The 18,876-nt window shown below is 37.9% G+C and overlaps 1 protein-coding gene and 1 long non-coding RNA gene across 6 annotated transcripts in view; one reads left to right on the top strand and one right to left on the bottom strand.

Moving 5' to 3' along the window:
* Window positions 1-18,876, bottom strand: part of sdk2b (sidekick cell adhesion molecule 2b) — a 197,720-nt gene that overhangs the window by 12,909 nt on the left and 165,935 nt on the right. Inside the window, exons 8-33 of the mRNA XM_077738362.1 lie at window positions 17,655-17,788; window positions 16,421-16,532; window positions 16,160-16,350; window positions 14,105-14,188; window positions 13,053-13,247; window positions 11,977-12,093; window positions 10,601-10,768; window positions 10,419-10,521; window positions 9,971-10,147; window positions 8,887-9,023; window positions 7,628-7,775; window positions 7,402-7,542; window positions 6,441-6,622; window positions 6,243-6,358; window positions 5,308-5,503; window positions 5,135-5,233; window positions 4,429-4,620; window positions 4,130-4,251; window positions 3,951-4,060; window positions 3,724-3,874; window positions 2,882-3,119; window positions 2,220-2,335; window positions 1,884-2,073; window positions 1,306-1,404; window positions 1,041-1,235; window positions 145-346 (exon numbers count right to left, since the gene is read on the bottom strand). Of these exons, the coding sequence (XP_077594488.1) occupies window positions 145-346; window positions 1,041-1,235; window positions 1,306-1,404; window positions 1,884-2,073; window positions 2,220-2,335; window positions 2,882-3,119; window positions 3,724-3,874; window positions 3,951-4,060; window positions 4,130-4,251; window positions 4,429-4,620; window positions 5,135-5,233; window positions 5,308-5,503; window positions 6,243-6,358; window positions 6,441-6,622; window positions 7,402-7,542; window positions 7,628-7,775; window positions 8,887-9,023; window positions 9,971-10,147; window positions 10,419-10,521; window positions 10,601-10,768; window positions 11,977-12,093; window positions 13,053-13,247; window positions 14,105-14,188; window positions 16,160-16,350; window positions 16,421-16,532; window positions 17,655-17,788 (3,915 nt within the window). The remainder of the gene's footprint in view (window positions 1-144; window positions 347-1,040; window positions 1,236-1,305; window positions 1,405-1,883; window positions 2,074-2,219; window positions 2,336-2,881; window positions 3,120-3,723; window positions 3,875-3,950; window positions 4,061-4,129; window positions 4,252-4,428; window positions 4,621-5,134; window positions 5,234-5,307; window positions 5,504-6,242; window positions 6,359-6,440; window positions 6,623-7,401; window positions 7,543-7,627; window positions 7,776-8,886; window positions 9,024-9,970; window positions 10,148-10,418; window positions 10,522-10,600; window positions 10,769-11,976; window positions 12,094-13,052; window positions 13,248-14,104; window positions 14,189-16,159; window positions 16,351-16,420; window positions 16,533-17,654; window positions 17,789-18,876) is intronic.
* LOC144211266 (uncharacterized) overlaps window positions 13,931-18,876 on the top strand; it is a 67,110-nt gene continuing 62,164 nt past the window's right edge. For 2 of the 5 annotated variants that reach the window (XR_013329562.1, XR_013329561.1), the window contains exons 1-3: window positions 13,931-14,298; window positions 16,095-16,326; window positions 16,425-16,690. This is a non-coding gene — a long non-coding RNA (uncharacterized LOC144211266). The other 3 variants (XR_013329560.1, XR_013329564.1, XR_013329563.1) reach the window with 3 other exon arrangements.

Raw genomic sequence — 18,876 nt, 5'->3', positions numbered from 1 at the left:
TATTTAGAATCTGACTGCACAGATTTCTGATTTTATTTACAGAATTCTGGAATCTGTGAAAGGCTTTACCTTATTTGGTAAAAAAAACAATACGTATTTTTCCTTCTTTGAACCCCCAGAGACATTTGTTTTGTAAGCATTTACCGTGACACAACGTAAGAGGTAGCGTCGTGGTTGACGGAGGCCGAATGCACGGTCCAGTTGTTGTCGGGGAGCTGGCGCAGCTGAACCGTGTAGTAGCGCACGGGCGACAGACCGTCGCTGCCGGGTTCCCACGATAGGACCACGCGTCTGGCGCGTACGTCTTTCTGAGGAACGCCGGGACGGCTGGTGGGTTGCGGGCGAGCTGGGGGTAAAAATAAGAAAAACCCCAATGACTGTCAATGTAGGCAGGACCAAATTTAGTTCCTATGCTAGTGATTTAACAGACTAAATAAAAGTGGGAAAGAAGCATTGGGGTTTTAATAGGTTTATTTGCTACCTTAAAGCATGACTACTTATTTATCTATTTCTATTTATAGAGTATTTATTTATCATGACTATATATTGATGATCTATGTTTGTTTGTTTGTTACATCTATATATTGATTATTTATGTTTGTGTATTGCATCTATATATTGATTATCGTTGTTTTTTTGTTGCGTCTATATATTGATTATGTTTGTTGCATCTATATATTGATTATCGTTTTGTGTATTGTATCTATATATTGATTATCTATGTTTGTTGCATCTATATATTGATTATCGTTGTTTTTGTTGCATCTATATATTGATTATCTATGTTTTTTGTTTGTTTTTTGCATCCATAGACTCAACAACTTGGCGTTGTACATCTCCAAAACCATGGAACTCAAACCTTGGACTTCAGACAAACTACTTATGTATTTATATCTTATTTATTAATGATTTATATGTCTGTTTGTTGTTGTTATTGGTGCACATTGTGGTGAAAGCTTTAAATCTCATTATACTTTTATAATGACAATAAAAGCATTCTATTCAATGCAAGCCAAATATTGATATTCAATTTTTAGTACCTCGTTTTTCAGTGGTGACCACCAAAGCCTCGGCGGCGCGGCCCCAGCCCTTGCGGGTCTGCGCCGTGATGCGGAATACGTAGACGCACTCGGGTTTGAGCCCGCTGACGGGGTACTGTCGGGTGCTGGGATTGAGAACGTCAACTGTGGCGCTGTTGCCGTTGGATGAGTTCAGGTGGTATGTGATTTGGTAGGCTTGACGGTGGGAGGACAGAGAATTGAGGAATTAAAAATACCCCAAAATATAAGGAATATGTTTGCTTACCAAGTATGATTCCATTGGGCTGGGATGGGGACTGCCAAATAAGACGCACTGAAGTCGTGCGCACCTCTGGGAATAGGATGCCCATCGGTGGTCCTGGCACTGGGGGCGGGGTATTTGTCGTTAGAGGGGGTACTTGAAAATGTATAGTGGTGAATATACAGCTATTTAAAATTACTCATCAGAGTATGTTTACCCCTGTTAAATTCTTCAAGAGACCGTTTTTTGGACACTTACTAATTAACTACAATTTGTTGCCTGGATTATTTTCTTCAAAAAAAGCCCTTTTCTCTAAAATGGGCGATTTTGTGTAATTTATACAAATAAAAAATAATTTATCAATGATGATTCATAAAAAAAATCTAAAAATGGTTGCGTTTCTTATGTGAATTTAGTTAGAATTTGAATTAATACATTTACAATGAACTGAAATACAAACTGATTACGGCAGCAAGTAAGTTTTTAATCTTTTTTTATAGTATTTAACTTAATGTGTTTACCAGTCATAAATGGATTGAACCTTTTGCAACATTAGTTAATTAAATCATGAACCGAATCACAAATCAATCAAAAATGTCTACCGTCATCCAGGGTCCTCTCGAAGATTGGCGGTGTACTGGGCCGCCCATCTCCCACGCGGGTGAATGCCAAAACCTGGATCTCGTACAAAACGTATTTCCCCAAGCCCGCTAACAGAACACTGTGGGTGGCATTTCCCTCTACGGTCCAAAATCGGGTGCTGCTGTCAGAGTCTTTCTCTTTGTACGCCACCTGAAATAGGAAAAGACCATGATTGGGGACTCAAAACAATTGTTGTCACCATGATAAACGACATTCAGTTCTTGTCCAATCACGGAAAAGCCTGGAAAAGTGATGAGCCAGATGCCCAAGACAATTAAAGTAGGACAAAAGCCAACCTTGTAACCCAAAATGAGTCCATTCCGATCCGGTTCGGGTACTTCGGACCAGCGTACCAAGATGCTGCTGGAGGTGGTGGCGAAAGCGGAGACGTTGATTGGCCCGCAAGACGGCACTTTAAGAAGAAAAAAAATATATTTATTTACAAAATTGATCACTAGAAGACGAGATTGGTAAGTTAGCATTTTAAGATCAATTTGCTTTAGCAACAGACTACCTTAACATTTCTCTGTAAGCATTTTATTTGGAAATATTCGACACACAAATATGAAATTTTGTCTGAAAATCTTAGTTCAAGGACAATAATTAAGAATTTTACTGTTATGCAGGCCTTTTCAGTAGATAATTTTGCCTTAAATTCCATTTTTTGTAGCCTTTACAAGTCTATCAGTTCATATCTCTTCAGCAGTTATCGACTTTCAAATGTTCCTCTCAAACTTTAAAAATGTTCTTTAGAATCTCCACCCTAAGCCAATCGGACACTCATTCAATGCATCTTTTAACCTTTATCAGCCATGAGCTGTTTCGCTCCAAGCCTCCATCAGTCAATCGTCTTAAAGACCGACCTACTATCCCATTTAAAAAAAGCCCGAAAACAAATGTAAAGCATCGGAAATCAACACGTCACCCACGCTAATGTCGAAATGCAACACAATCTCACCTGACTCCCGGGTTCGACCCCTGATGGGATGGCTCCAAGGTCCCAGCCCGATGCCGTTGAGGGCTTGGACCCTCACCTCGTACTCTGTCCACTCTTCCAGGTCCTCAATGGTGAACTCTCGTTCCAGGCGGTCGGGTACAGCTTGGATGAGTGGACGACCCGAGGAACCCGCCTTGGAGTATTGGACCCTGTACCCCACCTGTTCTGCATTCCCGTTATACTCCCACTCGGGTAGAGGCTAGAAAAAAGGAGACCATAAAATCAAAGTCACTACATTGTATGCCAATTGATGTTGTACAATGGTTGGCTCTAGAGGTGAATGTGTAGTTCCAACACTAAGCTCCTCCTCCACTGCAAGATTTTCGACCAAAAAATGCCAAAACATCAACAAGGGCTGGCTCTAGAAGTGAATGTGTAGTTCCAACACAAAGCTCCACCTCCACGGCAAGATTTTCTCCCAAAAAATTCCAATACATCAACAATGGCTGGCTCTAGAGGTGACTGTGTAGTTCCCTTAAAAAAAGTCCTAAATTAATAAAAGCACCTTCTGTCTTTTTGTATGGATTAGCGCAATTTTCATCGCAAAGCTCCTCCTCCACTGCAAGATTTTGGACAAAAAAATTCAATGCCTGGCTCTAGAGGTGACTGTGTAGTTCCCTTCAAAAACAATGTAAATTAGCCAAAGGTGCCTGATTTTTTTACTTCCACATTTTACCAAGCTGTATAAAAAAATAGATCCATTACATCTTGGTCCAGACTAAAGAAAGCGAACTATGAACTTTCCTGGTGTGATTACACCCCAAAACAGATCATTTTGCAAGTAAAATTAGCAAAAAATATACCATCCATCTCAACCAGAGGCTGGTCTCGCTAGCGGTCCGTAGTGTGATGTTGGCGGGTGCCATGTCCGGAGAGGCAGGGAGAGTTTGGATTTTCCTGGAGGGTTGGCTGGGTGGGCTGCTCCCTACGATGTTCACCTGACGCATACGGAACCTGTACGTTGAATTGAAATGATAAAATTATAAATCCTATTCTAGTCTTTTCATTGGGTTTAATTGACTGTCCTTACCTATAGTAGGTGAAGGGATTGAGTCCTGGAATTTCAAGGAAACGAGCATCGGGTAGATTGGATACCTGGTGGACCATCAGCCAATCTTCGTGGTCTCCCACAGCGCCCACCTGAGGCCACATGTATGAACATCATATCTCCCAAGAAGGGGAGGAGTGGACAGGGGGCCCTAAGCTCACCTGGGCCTCTACTTGCCAGCGAGAAATGGAAGTCTTGCCATCGTAACCCGGCTTGAAAAGCAGGGTGACGGAGCGCGGACCAATGTTGGAGATGGCGATGTTAGTGGGCGGGCCTGGAAGCTCTAAGAGTAAGCAGAAAGAGGAAAATCAACTCTTCCTATTCAGAACGGTAATATATTTCATCTGTTACTTGTCAAATGTAGTGAGATTTTTTATCATTGCATTTTTCTCAAACTTGGTAGATCGGTGATATTGATTGGTCGACTCGATTTGGCTAAAGTTAAAAATCCGGGACTAACCTGGTGGGACGCCTGAGGAAATGGTAGAGGAGGACAGTAGGCCTTGTCCTTTGGACGTCATGGCGGCTACTTCGATGGTGTAGGTAGTCAGTGCGGTCAGTCCGGTGACGCGGTACTCAAGGGTAAGGCTGGGTAGGTAGTGGGTGACACGCGTGTTGGTGCGGTTGAATTCCTCCCATGAGATGCGGTAGCCTGTGGACAACAACACATGTTCACATTTAGTAAAATAGGTTTGGCATTAAAAGATGGATGAGGATTACAGTTGGGATGTTCCAAAGCTAATTTTATTTTATATATACAATATGATTTATTTCAAGATATGTTTTGCTGATACAAACCAATCTGGTATCTGAATTTTTAGCCAAAAATAATGTAACCAGTCAATAAAAAACTATATTTTTTGTACTTTAGTGCTTGTAATACTACTTCAAAAATGGTGTTTACAATTATTATATGACGCTCTGTTACTATAAAAATGGAAAATCACAATCGTACTAAAAAGTATTTAAGTAATGAACAATAGAATTTTTTTAACAGTACAACGAAAGTTGAAAACATTTGTGCTTCCGTGAGTGTGCGCTAACATACTTGTGAGTGTGCGCTAACATATTTGAGTGAGTGTGCGATAACATACCTGTGTGAGGGTGCGCCAACATACCTGTATGAGTGTGCGCTAACATACCTGTGTGAATATGCGCTAACATACCTGTGAGAATACCATTCTTCTCATTCGGTTCACTCCAGCTGACTTTGAGGGACGTGTCAAGAATTTCAGTGAAGCTCAAGTGGCCAACGGCACCAGGCGCTAATGTGGAAAAGATAAGCTAAGTCGTGTCGTCGTAAAAAAATAATAAAATGAAGGCCACCATGTGTGCTTACTGCTCTCGTGTGTCCTCAGGAGCTTGGGGGGACTACGAGGACCGTCGCCTGGCGTGGTGAAGCAAAGCGCTGAGGTGAAGTAGTCGCTGAACTTCTTTAGTCCCGTCACAAAGCCCACGTGAATGCCGTCCTGGAAGCTGGGGCGAGCCGTCACCATTGTGGATTCACGCTCTTTGCCTGGCTCCCATGCAAGCAACTATAGGTGAGAAATATGTTGTTATTATAGAAGAAAACTTAAGATATCCCATGAGGGAAAATCAGGGGTCAAAGCAAGGATATGCCATGTTTTTTGGACTATAAGTCGCAACTGAATATAAGTGCAGGAGCAAAAAAATGCTAAATGAAAGGGGAAAATATATATATATATGTGTTTATGTAAACTATTTAAGTGGTAAGGAAGTATAAGTTGTATTTTGCAGAGACTAAATAGGCAGCTGTTGTAAACTAGAACCGTTTTTTGGGGGGAAAACTGTAGCCAAAAAAACGCAACAAACGCTGTTGGAGGTCAGAGTGAAAAAATATAAAAGACATAGTCGCTACTAATTATAAAAAAGGGTAACTTGTAAAAATATAGCAGTCAGAAGAAGACATTATAGTAACGCTATATGAATATGTATAATGCAAGGGAGGACTAATATTAGTACAAGATAATATTATACTATTATATGGTTGCAGTAGCAGGACACAGAAGACATTGTAGACCTAGTAAAAAATAACGGAGCCACAAACAGGAAAATTAACCGTTATAAATTTAGAGCATGAATGTGTTGTTTAGTTATAAATTCTTCATCAGGAATGGACAACATATTTTATATTATACGTAGAGTATTGGGATATACATATATATAATCCTAATTCTATTTTTGTACCGGAGGGCTGGTAATCGGTATTCTCGGCACACCCGAATGACGACCCGAGCCGATTTAATAGCCAACCTTGTAGCCTTGGTTGATGCCGTTGATGAACTGCGGGTTGGGCGCCGTCCACGTAAAGCGAATAGCCGTGGAGTTGACGGCCTCGGCTTGCACGTTGCCCGGGGCGATGGTCGGCACTGGTGACATGGGATGGCGAAAACATCGATCAAATGAGATAGTGAGCTAGAGAGAAGGATGGATGAGTGGGCCTATGGTTACCTCCCTGTAGGGTCCATTCGGTGACCTTGCGGCTGAAGGCTCCCAGGCCCGCCCCGTTGAAGGCGGCCACTTCGATCTCATAGTTGGTCCAAATGATGAGCTCCTCCAGGAGAAGGGTGGTCACGTCTGGGCTGGAGATGTTCTTGATTTGGTAGTCCACCGGTAGGCCCGTCAGACGGTACCTGACGAAAATACGAATACAAACGTTGGCTGTTATTTCTGAGTAAAATTTGATTTTTTTTGTTTTTGTAGTAGTAGTAGTAGTAGTAGTATCAAAGACTATGGGAAGATGGTTTGTTTTTAAAGTAGTGATTGACACAAATACAAGAAGTTATTTTTTCGTAAAATTTGATTTTTTTTCATTTTTGGAGTAGTAGTATTAAAATACTACAGTCAGATGGTTTATTTGTAAAGTAGTGACTGACGCAAATACAAATACAATGTAAAATGTGTTTTTTTTTGTTTTTGTAGTAGTAGTATTTAAAGACTACAGTCAGGTGTTTTTAAAGTAGTGATTGACGCAAATACAAATACATTGGCTGTTCTTTCTGAGTAAATTTAGATTTTTTTTGTAGTAGTAGTAGTAGGAGTAGTATTAAAATACTGCAGTCAAATGGTTTGTTTTTAAAGTAGTGATACCTTAGAGATTAATTCATATTTTTAGGAGTATAATGTCACACCAGCCAAAGAATACACAATATGTATAGGTTGAAAATATTTAGAGTATAAATCAATTTTTTTTTAGGATTTTAGAATGTTTAAGAATTTTTGTATACCAATACAAAAACATATTTTAAAGTAACAACTGTAAAATGAATAATAAAAAGCCAAGTAGGCGTCTGTTGATGTTTTTTGCAGATAAGAAAAACAACGTAACAGGCTGTCGGTAGGCAGAGAACGAAAAAAAAAATGTATACAAGTCGGATTTGGGAAAAAATGGAAGATAAATGAAAGTTCTTACCGGACCGTGTAGCCTCGCAAAATGCCGTTCTGGTGGCTCTCAGGTGGCGGTTGCCATTGGATCATGATGGATTGGTTGGTGCGGCCACTGGCGATAACGTTCTGGGGAGGGGCACTAGGGGGCTCCTCTGGCAGGGACACACTATACACAAAAAAACCCAAACATTTGCATCAAGGAAAACAAGTTTGATCAAAAGTAACGACACACAAATCGCATGTGAACTCACCGCTCTGTTTCTTTGCTGAATTGGCCTTTGCCTACGTCGTTGACGGCGCACAATCGGAACTGGTAGGAGCGTGCCGGGATCAGGCCGCTGACCGTCACTGCTGAGGACTCGGGTTCGATGCTAGCTAGCAGGGTGGCCCAGGGAGCGTCTGCAAAGTACAAAACGTAAATCGTTAAATTTAAAAAATGAGGACTGAAAATTGTTTTCACTTTTTGTACCTACTTATATGAGCACTTATTTATAATTTTTTTAGATTAGAACTTTATTTTATCCTGTATTCTTTGGTTGTAGTATCAAGTACAGACACAGAAGACATTGTAGACCTAGTTAAAAAAAACTGGAGCCAAACACAGAAAGTACACAACTAGATATCTTTGTTAACTACTTATGTTGCGGACTACTTATGTTGAGTACCTATTTATTCATGTTTTATTTGTGTACTTCATAGTAAAGCTTTAAATATCTTTATAATTGTATAATAAAATAAAACATAAAACATCAATTCAAATATACTTATTTTCTGAAATATAAATTACTCAAAAGTACTATAATTTTTCTTTCTAGGGTAACAAAGTACTCATGATATAACTTCTTATATCCTGTAGTAAATATATTGTTGAAATAATTTTGGTGAGCAACTTTTGAAAAAAAATGTATGGTCTAAAACGAAATATACAATTTTAAAAAAGTAATACTTTATAAATAATATCCTATTTGAACTACAATGTTGATTACAAAAGTAAAAATATGAATAATGTTTACAATAGCCTAATTCAGTGAGTGGATAATCTGAAAAAAAATATATAGAAATGTTTCAAAATAGATACTTTTTACCACCCCAAAAACGTACTTTATACACCCAGCCCACCCACATACACAAAAATCTATATATTAAAAAATTCCCTCCTCTGCCCTGAAGAATAAAATAATTTTTCTGACGACACGCCCGATCCAACGGCGTTGGCGTCCCCGCTGCGCGAACATCAGCAAGAATATTCAACATCTCTCACGCAACCATTTTTTCTGCTTTTGTATGGAGACACTTTGTTCCCCCGCCGAATCTAAGAAGTGATGGACGGACACCCTTAACGACTGCCACTGATCTTAAATTCTTTTTTAAACTTCTTGCCCGAGTACACGGCTGACGACACGGGATCGGCGTGTCTTGAAATCGTTAAAAAAGAAACAGAAGACCTGGTCTTATGTATAAATACATTTCTGGACTACCAACTGAAAATGGACACAAAATGATGACCTACTGTTCTCGGAGACCTCCAGGACGTAGCGAAGGAGTGGACTGTTTCCGTCGAAAGCTTTGGCCCAGGTCAGTTCGATGGCCCGCCTCTCGGTGGTGCTCAATATTGCCGAGGGGTTCTCCGGTGCGTGGGGCAGCTGCCTATGAGGAACCGTGTCCACAAATGTTAACGAGCAAAAAATTTGGTGGCCGGTCTTTTGGTCCCTTTTGGTTGCCGGTCTAATAGTGACAGAGAGTTTACTGTTGAAACTAACTCTCAAAATTATATTTATGAGAGTTTAATATCTATATCTAAGAGAGAGTTTTTTGTCTAAGAGAGAGTTTTTTGTCTAAGAGAGAGAGTTTAATATCTAAGTACTGTTTAATATCTAAGAACTGTTTAATATCTAAGAACTGTTTAATATCTAAGTACTGTTTAATATCTAAGTACTGTTTAATATCTAAGTACTGTTTAGTATCTAAGTACTGTTTAATATCTAAGTACTGTTGAAAACAGTAGATATTTATATATTAAACTCTCTCATGAATATAATTTTGAGAGTTGGTTTCAACAGTACTTAGATATTAAACAGTACTTATATATTAAACACTACTCAGATATTAAACAGTCCTCAGATATTAAACAGTACTTATATATTAAACAATACTTACATATTAAACAGTACTTAGATATTAAACAGTACTTTGATATTAAACACTACTTAGATATTAATCACTACTTAGATATTAAACACTACTTAGATATTAAACAGTACTTAGATATTAAACTCTCTCTCTTGGGTATTAAACTCTCTCATGAATATAATCTGAGAGCTGGTTTCAACAGTAAACTCTGTCACCAAAAGACCGGCGACCAAACGTCCAAGCATCCATTTTACGCAATGTTTTTGTCTTTCTACAAAACAGATCCTCTGAAAATGAATATTTCCAACTCAGGACATCCCTGACAATAACATGAAGAAAATTCTCAAGCAGCGTGTGATCAATGCCAACTGTTCATCACATCACCAAGTGTAATCTGACACTCTGATTGGACGCCAAAGTGGAAATGAGACAGCCTGTACGTGTGAGCAAAAGTTTTTGTTTACCTGACACGTAGGTAAGCGGAACGGGAATCATTCCCTCCCACCGAGTTGACACGGCAGGTGTACGTGCCGATATCGCCTGACCACGTTTGCGAGATATGTAGCGTGCCGTCGGCGTCTTGTTGCATGCGTGGGATGGACTGCACGTTGATGGCCACGCCATCTTTTTCCCAAACGTGTCTGAGAAAATAAAATAAATAAAAACATGATTGATTCAGAGTGACTGTTAGAAAAAAATATGCCTGCGTGGGTCAGGAAGGTCACAAATAACGTCAAGACATCCTCGGAATGATAATTAGTTGGCATATACTGCATTGCAAACAAGTTACGGAACAGATATTTTCTTAAGTTGCACGGTTTTTTATTCAGTAGGTTCTGAAGCGGCTTTTGTGTGGACTGGACCGGAAGGTCGCCTGCTGAATAAAAGCCGTTTTTCAATGTGTCCACTTACCTGACATTCACGCTGGGATCGTACGTGACGCCACAGGTCAACGCGGCTTTGGTGCCTTTGATGATACTTTGGTCCTGCGGGGGCGCTGTGATCCGGGTACGAGCTGGGGAGGAGGTGTTAGAGGAAGAGGGGTGATGGGAAAGTTGGGGGGAGGGATGTAGTGGGAGATGGGAGAGACTTACCCCAGACTACTAGGTCGGCTGAAGCTTCGTCAATGCCGCGGGAATTGCTGGCCATGCACGTGTAGGTGCCGGCGTCGGAAATGTGGGAGGGGGAGATGAGAAGGCTGCCGGATTCCAGAAGGGTGAAGCGGGGTAGTTGTACTGAACCGCTTGCTAGGACGCGTTCGCCTAGGAAGGGGGGGAATGTGGAAATATGTAAAGACGTAAGGGAGTGGTTTCGAAATGGACTTTTGTTAACTTTCGGGGAAGTATTGCGTGATGTTACAAATGGAAAACACATTTTAAACTTATGTGAGAAAATATTTTTGATTCAGAGTCCGATAAGTTGATTGGCCACAGTAAATTCTATCACAAGAAATATATACTTTGTATTATATATATATACACATATATATATATGTATATATATACACACATATATATATACAAATGTATATACACATATATACACACATGTACACACATATACATATATATACACATATACACATATATATACATATGCATATATACTTACATATATACATATATATACATACATATATACATATGCATATATACTTACATATATACATATATATACATATACACATATATACATATGCATATATACTTACATATATACATATATATACATACATATATACATATATATACATACATACATATATACATATATATACATACATACATATATACATATATATACATACATATATACATATATATACATACATACATATATACATATATATACATACATACATATATACATATATATACATACATACATATACATACATATATATATTCTCTCATTTTTATTCTCTTTTAAAAATACTGAATTCATCAGCACCCATTAAAAACACAAATTCTATTTAAAAACAAATTTGACAGATTCCATTTTTTGTAGCAATTTCAAATTTTGGCTCTTATTGTCCAACTTGTTTGCCACCCCTGTAGTAGCAAAAAAACAAATATAGATCATAAAATCGTACAATCCTGGTTAAGGTTTTGAGGTGATCCGGAATGGCTACTGTTTGTTGAATCCTGACCCAACATGGAGTCAAATACAAGGTAAAGTTTGGTCTTACTAAGCTATAAGAAGAACACAACTAATTATCTTTTGGCTCAGACGGCAAGCTCGTGCCCGAAGAGGCGACAGTAGTTCACCACGAAAAGCAGCGAGAAGCAGATCACCCCAAGAAAGCGGTACAATGTTTTTCTCATTGTAATGCAAAACAAGAAAATCCCGCCACGGGATAAACCTGAGGATTCTATCCAGCTTTAGCCGGTAAGCCGCCGCAAACTATCCTCCCGTTTGTAATAGATAACGTAGGTTCTAATCCCGAGGTGTGCGTGTGTACGAGGCCGACCTTTCTGCCAGGTGATGGCTGGCCTGGGGGCGCCGGACGTCTCGCAGTGGAGGATGACGGACATCCCGTCGATCACCGTGCTGTCCGATGGGCCGGCGGTGATGTTGGGAGCGATACCTGTAGGGCAGGTAAGAAAAAATGGGAAGGTAAGTAATGTGGAACTACAGTAATCCCACAAATATTGCGGTTAATGTAGACCAGAAAAGACCGTGATGAACGGAAAACCACAGAGTAGGATCACCCCTATTTAAATATACATAAATGAATATATATGTTTTTTTTATACTTCAATGTGGAGGACAGGGGAGTGGCTTCCGGCTTGCGAGTTTCAATGTGGATTTTCACATTTTTATGAGTTTAATTTATGAATTTAATTTAGATTTTAAAGTCGTGAAGCTGTGATATTTGAGGGATTATAGACTGAATATAAGACGATGTTTTTTTGCATTGAAATAAGAATGGAAAAGTGTTCGTCTTGAAATTGAGGTCTGGACATTATACCAATTTGAAACACTAGTGGACGCCAGTGAGTTTTAAAGTGAATGCAGAACACTTACCAGAAGCTAAACTCGAATTTTTGTTGTTTTATCAAAGTAAATTGGTAATTATGCATTTAGGAATGTGATTGCATTTTATTTAACATATTTAAATGTTCGCAAATTATTTTTTTTGATTTTTGCATGATTTGATTGAGTCAAAATAGCTCGAATATATTTTTGAATTATTTGTTTGAGATGTGCTTTTATCACTTATTGTTTTCAAATTTAATTTGGTGTTTAAAAAGTCTTTTTTTTCAAACTAAAATCTTTAAAAAGAGAGCTACAGTAAGTGAACAGTTTTTGAATTCTACTCTCGTTTTGGATGTCTTAGTTTTTGCCCTTGGCTTTAATGCCAAAACAAACAAAATCTGACTATTTGAATTGAGAGATTTCAAAGTGAATAAAACAGAAGCGAGACATTGAAATTGATCAAACGCAAGTAGTGACGGATGTAAGTTTTGTCATTGTTTTTTGTTTTTGTTTGTGTGGTAAGAGTTGGATGGGCGTAAGACATTTTAAGTTTTTTGGACAACTCACTGGTGACGGCAAGGTACGTGTTGGTCTGGACTTCGCCGGCCGCGTTCCGGGCGAAGCACTGGAACATGCCGGTGTCGTCGGGTAGAAGGCCGTTGACTTGCAGGCTGCCGCCCGTCAGAACGCGGTAGCGTGGCGTTTTGGTTGGGTCGATGGGTGTGGCGTCTTTGTACCATACGATGTCCGGTTGGGGGACACCTGGATGAGTTAGGGGCAAAATTTAGAGGCATGGAAGAGTAAATATCAAAGTTTGTTTCTGCTGGATCATATACAAGTATTAAAAAATACTTACAGGGTTTTTTTGGGGTTCTTTGGAGTCTTTTTTGTGGTAATTTTAGTAGTAATGTAGGTAATGTAGTATGGATCGTAGTATGGGTCGTAGTATGGGTCGTAGTATGGATCGTAGTATGGATCGTAGTATGGATCGGAGTATGGATCGTAGTATGGATCGTAGTATGGATCATAGTATGGATCGTAGTATAGATTGTAGTATGTAGTATGGATCGTAGTATGGATCGTAGTATGGATCGTAGTATGGATCGTAGTATGGATCGTAGTATGGATCGTAGTATGGATCGTAGTATGGATCGTAGTATGGATCGTAGTATGGATCGTAGTATGGATCGTAGTATGGATCGTAGTATGGATCGTAGTATGGATCGTAGTATGGATCGTAGTATGGATCGTAGTATGGATCGTAGTATGGATCGTAGTATGGATCGTAGTATGGATCGTAGTATGGATCGTAGTATGGATCGTAGTATGGATCGTAGTATGGATCGTAGTATACATCGTAGTGTAGATCGTAGTGTAGATCGTAGTGTAGATCATAGTATAAATTGTAGTATAAATTGTAATATAAATAATTTTCAGTCCAACGGACTTGGCAATGGTTTCCAATTTCATCCCATTACCTCTAATATGTAGTACTTTATAGTTTTTGGCTCGGGGTAACGTTATTCCAAAAGTACTTGAACCAAACTCCACCAACAAGTTTACAAACCTATTTTAGAAGAAAAAGAAACAGTTTCAAACCTTCTAACCCTCGTTCTTACCTCGAGCTTGACAGGGAATGTCCACCACCTTCTCCATTTCTGCCGTGATGTGCTTCTCGGGTTCTTTGATGAACTGCGGCGGCTCTGCGAGAAGACGGAAGGACGGCAAGAATCAGCCTCGCTGATGTAATTCGCAATCTCGCCACCGCAATCGACACCATATCAAACGAGAAGTGACAGCTTTAATTGGAAGGGTGAGTTGAAAAAGACGGACTCGGCCCAGGGGGGCATCCAAAACAACGAAATAAGACGCCGCAAAAAACTCGGGTAAGAAGATGATATTAGGTATTCAGACTGGGTTTTTTGGGCCGTAACCTTCAAAAACGGGAATGCGGGAGACCGGCATTCGTAGGCGGCTTTCAAAAGGGGAAAAAAAAGTTGGCTCTTTGAATGTCGTGGCAACCTTGACGCCATCAAAGCGCTTTAAAGCGACTCGGGCATTTAAATGTTTTTGCCAGGGGAGGCCTGGGCTAATGGCGGCTTTGCGGGCGACACCTTTTTGTCAGGGTTTTGGATGCGCTTCAGAACCGTGACGCTGATTAACAGCAGGGGGGATGTTGGCTGGAAAAATGGCAATGGCTAGCAATGGAAACGCAATGGGGGTACTGGATTGAAGTTTGACCTCTGGCTATTCAGATTTTTGGACTACAAAACGGGATCGGTTTCCAGCAACAACAACAAAAGGTAGACAAAGTTTGGCAGCTAACTGGCGATATTTGCTGAAATTGTTCAAAATCAGTGTCCAATAGTTTGATGGTATTCTAAATGATTCAAAATACTGGCTGTACTAGTGTATTTTTCGCATATAAGCCGTATTTGTTGCTAAAAAAAATTATGACTGAATCGAGGGTACGGCTATATATATATGTTTGTATCTGTATATATGTATGTATACATGCGGATATGTATATGTATGTATATATAGGTATGTATATATGTACATATAGGGATGTATATATGTATGTATACATGCGGATATGTATATGTATGTATATATAGGTATGTATATATGTACATATAGGGATGTATATATGTATATATAGGTATGTATATATGTATATAGGTATGTATATATTTATATGTATATATATGTATATATATATATGTATATATGTATATATAGGTATGTATATATATGTATATGTATATATATGTATATATGTATATATAGGTATGTATATATGTATATTTAGGTATGTATATATGTATATAGGTATGTATATGTATATATGTTTGTATATGTATGTATATGTATAGATGCATATATGTATATGTATGTATGGTTTATGTATATATGCGTATATGTATATATATATGTATGTATATGTATATGTATATGTATATGTATATATATATATATATATATATATATATATATATATATATATATATATATATATATATATATATATATATATATATATATATATATATATATATATATATATATATATATATATATATATATATATATATATATATATATATATATATATATATATATATATATATATATATATATATATATATATATATATATATATATATATATATATATATATATATATATATATATATATATATATATATATATATATATATATATATATATATATATATATATATATATATATATATATATATATATATATATATATATATATATATATATATATATATATATATATATATATATATATATATATATATATATATATATATATATATATATATATATATATATATATATATATATATATATATATATATATATATATATATATATATATATATATATATATATATATATATATATATATATATATATATATATATATATATATATATATATATATATATATATGTGTATATATAACATAATGTTATCCAATCCAATAAAACACTAAGTAAAATTAATTTTGATGCTTATATATCAAATTCAAGAAACTATCTTCATAAAACTTCGAAAAACAATGATTTTTTTTCTTAGGTTTTAGTCACCTGACATCTTTCGGAAAAACGCAGGGGTGGGATTTAAAAAAGGGCGTGGCTTACCAAGCACGTGCAGGTAGGCGCCAGCGTTGACGGACGGCACGCTGCTACTCCGGAGCATCGCCTCGCATTCGTAGAAGCCAGCGTCGGCTACCAGGGGGCTGAGGATGGTTAGCCTGCGGTTGAAGTCGCTTAAGCCGCTGCTCACCGCCACGCCGTTTTTCCGCCAGGTGATGCTCAGCTTGATCAGGGGCCTGTGGAGGGAAATTACATATTTGTGGATGTTTGTCTATCCTCACCAGTTTCTCCCGGTGTCTTGTTTACCTAGCGTTGGCGACGCACTCCATGGTGACCTCCGATGTTCCCGAGACGACGCTAGTGTTCCTTGGCGGGATAATGATGGTGGGCGCAATTGGGTCTGCCGGGCCTCCGACATCTGCAATAAGATGAGTGGTTAACATTCTTTACAGGCATCATAGTACATTTTGTTGGAATTAACTTTTGTTTCCTTCCCCAGGAGTTTTTCTGAGTCTGAAATTATGGAAATACAGTAATCCCTCGAATATTGCAGATTCACTACATCTTTTTTCCGGGGTAAGATTTTTTTTTTAATATATATTTTTTGGAAGTTCATGAAAATGTTAAAATCCATGTTGTAACTTGCAAGCAGAAGCCACGCCCCTGTCCTCCACTTGCTGCTAGGACTTACAAAATGAACTAAAAAATATATGTACCGTATTTTCACAACTATAAGCCGCACTTAAAAGTCTTAAATTTACTCCAAAATAGACAGAGCGCCTTATAATCCAGTGTGCTTTATATATGGTAAAAAATAAAATGTGTCATTCGTTGAGGTTGCGCCTTTAAATGCATTGCACCTTATAGTCGTGAAAAAAACGGTATATTTTTAGTTTAAAATAGGGGTGACCTGACTTTTCGGTTTTTCGTTTGTGGCGGCCATGTCTGGTCTACATTATTTGCGATAATTGAGGGATTACTCTATCGTATTATACTACTACAGGGACTACTACAGTTTTGTACATTACATTATAAGGCCAAACTAAATACAAACTTATGAAGTTTTTCCTATTTTGTGAGTGTACAAAAGAAAGCAATCAGTCGAGAATGTTGGTCCGAAAAAAACTGAAGCCTAAAACCGCTACTCTACCTTAAAAATCGGATAATATGACATTTTTTTATGAAGCTATGATAATCATCTACAGGGACAGTAGAGCTAAAAAAAATGAGTGCCAATGAGAACTCTCCACAGATCCCAGACTGGGGAATAATAAAAAAATAGTGGTGACTGAATAGTGCCCAGTATAATCCCGCCTGCAGACTTCTGACACGAGTTTGCTTCTGGGAACGGCAAATTGTCAGCTCTTCTCTGCTAAACCGGCGTTCCTGTCAGGAGGTTTGGAAACTTGGCAGTCGTAGTGAAATGTCCTTCCTCCGAGGAAGGAAGAAGAAGCAACCCGAGCTGTCGTAGTTTTAGGGCATAATGGGCTGAGTACTACGTTTGTGCGGGGCCGTGTATTTTGGTTGTGTAGTCACTCACTTTCTACGGAGAGTGTGATTGGCTGGCTGGTTTTATTCTCGCCGTTTTTATCGTTGACCGCCTGAACGTAGTAGCGGCCGGCGTCTGGTGCCACGGTGGAAAGGATGACCAATGTGTTGTCCAGTGTGATTGCTCTAAAAAAAAACAAGGCGGAGCAAAGAGAGTATAAGATTAGATATATTAGTCGTAAAAGTTCCCAAAAATGAAAACAATGATATCAAAATAGTTGCAGTTTAAAAGGGAAAACACTTAAGACAGAAAAATGTGACTCAAAATTGATATTTTACACTGAATTAGTAATTATTTGTGTTTGTAGCTTTAACTAGATCTACATAGTCTTTTGCTGTGTCTGTGCTAATGCTAAAAAAACTGTAGTTCAAAAAGGGAAACACTCAATACAGAAAAATGTGACTCAAAATTGATGTTTTATACTAAACTAGTCATATTTGGTGTTTCTAGGTTTAACTAGGTCTACATTGTCTTTTGCTGTGTCTGTACAAATGCTAAAAAACTGAAAATCCACAATAGAGGAGGAATAAAAGTTAATCTAAATCAAAATACTACTTCCTAAACTCTTTAAAAATACCTCACCTCACTAAATATGCATATAACTATGATATTTAATAAATACCCTTCTTCATAATTGTACAAAAGTATTTTTGTAGAGGAACAACGACGTAGTATGGAGTGATCCTACTTTGCGGCTTTTTAATTATCCACCATATTTGATGGATTACTGCAAGCAAAAAGAAATATTTGTTAAGCCAAAAAATGCAAAGACATTCATAAATGCTTGTGAATAATAGACAAGTTTTAAAAATCCTGGTCGCATAATAAACATGTCTAAAATAAAAATGCTATTTCGAAATATATCAATTTAGGCTACCCAAAGACACTTCAGATTTAAAAACCAAAAAAAAGAATAATGTGTGTTTAGAACTAAATGAATTGTGATGTTTTGATCCAAAGGCGAAGACTACATTAAACATTTTGAACGCCATAATTGCGCTCTTCAAGCAACATTAGTCATATCGATCCGGAGTTTGTAAACAATGCTTCGGCACACGGCACATATCGACGCCCTCTTTCTTGCATCAGTGTTATGAAACATAATCTTGTAGCAGAGGGATTTAATTGGTGGGACTGCCGGATTTCCTGGAAAATGGCCACTTTTTGGCTGAAAAACAAGCAATGGATTAACTGAGGTGGACTCAATCGGGTC

The sequence above is a fragment of the Stigmatopora nigra genome, chromosome 18 (assembly GCF_051989575.1).
Source record: "Stigmatopora nigra isolate UIUO_SnigA chromosome 18, RoL_Snig_1.1, whole genome shotgun sequence".
Classification (NCBI taxonomy): Eukaryota; Metazoa; Chordata; class Actinopteri; order Syngnathiformes; family Syngnathidae; genus Stigmatopora; species Stigmatopora nigra.
The sequence above is the reverse complement of the archived record's forward strand: the minus strand, read 5'-3'. Positions and strand labels throughout refer to the sequence as shown.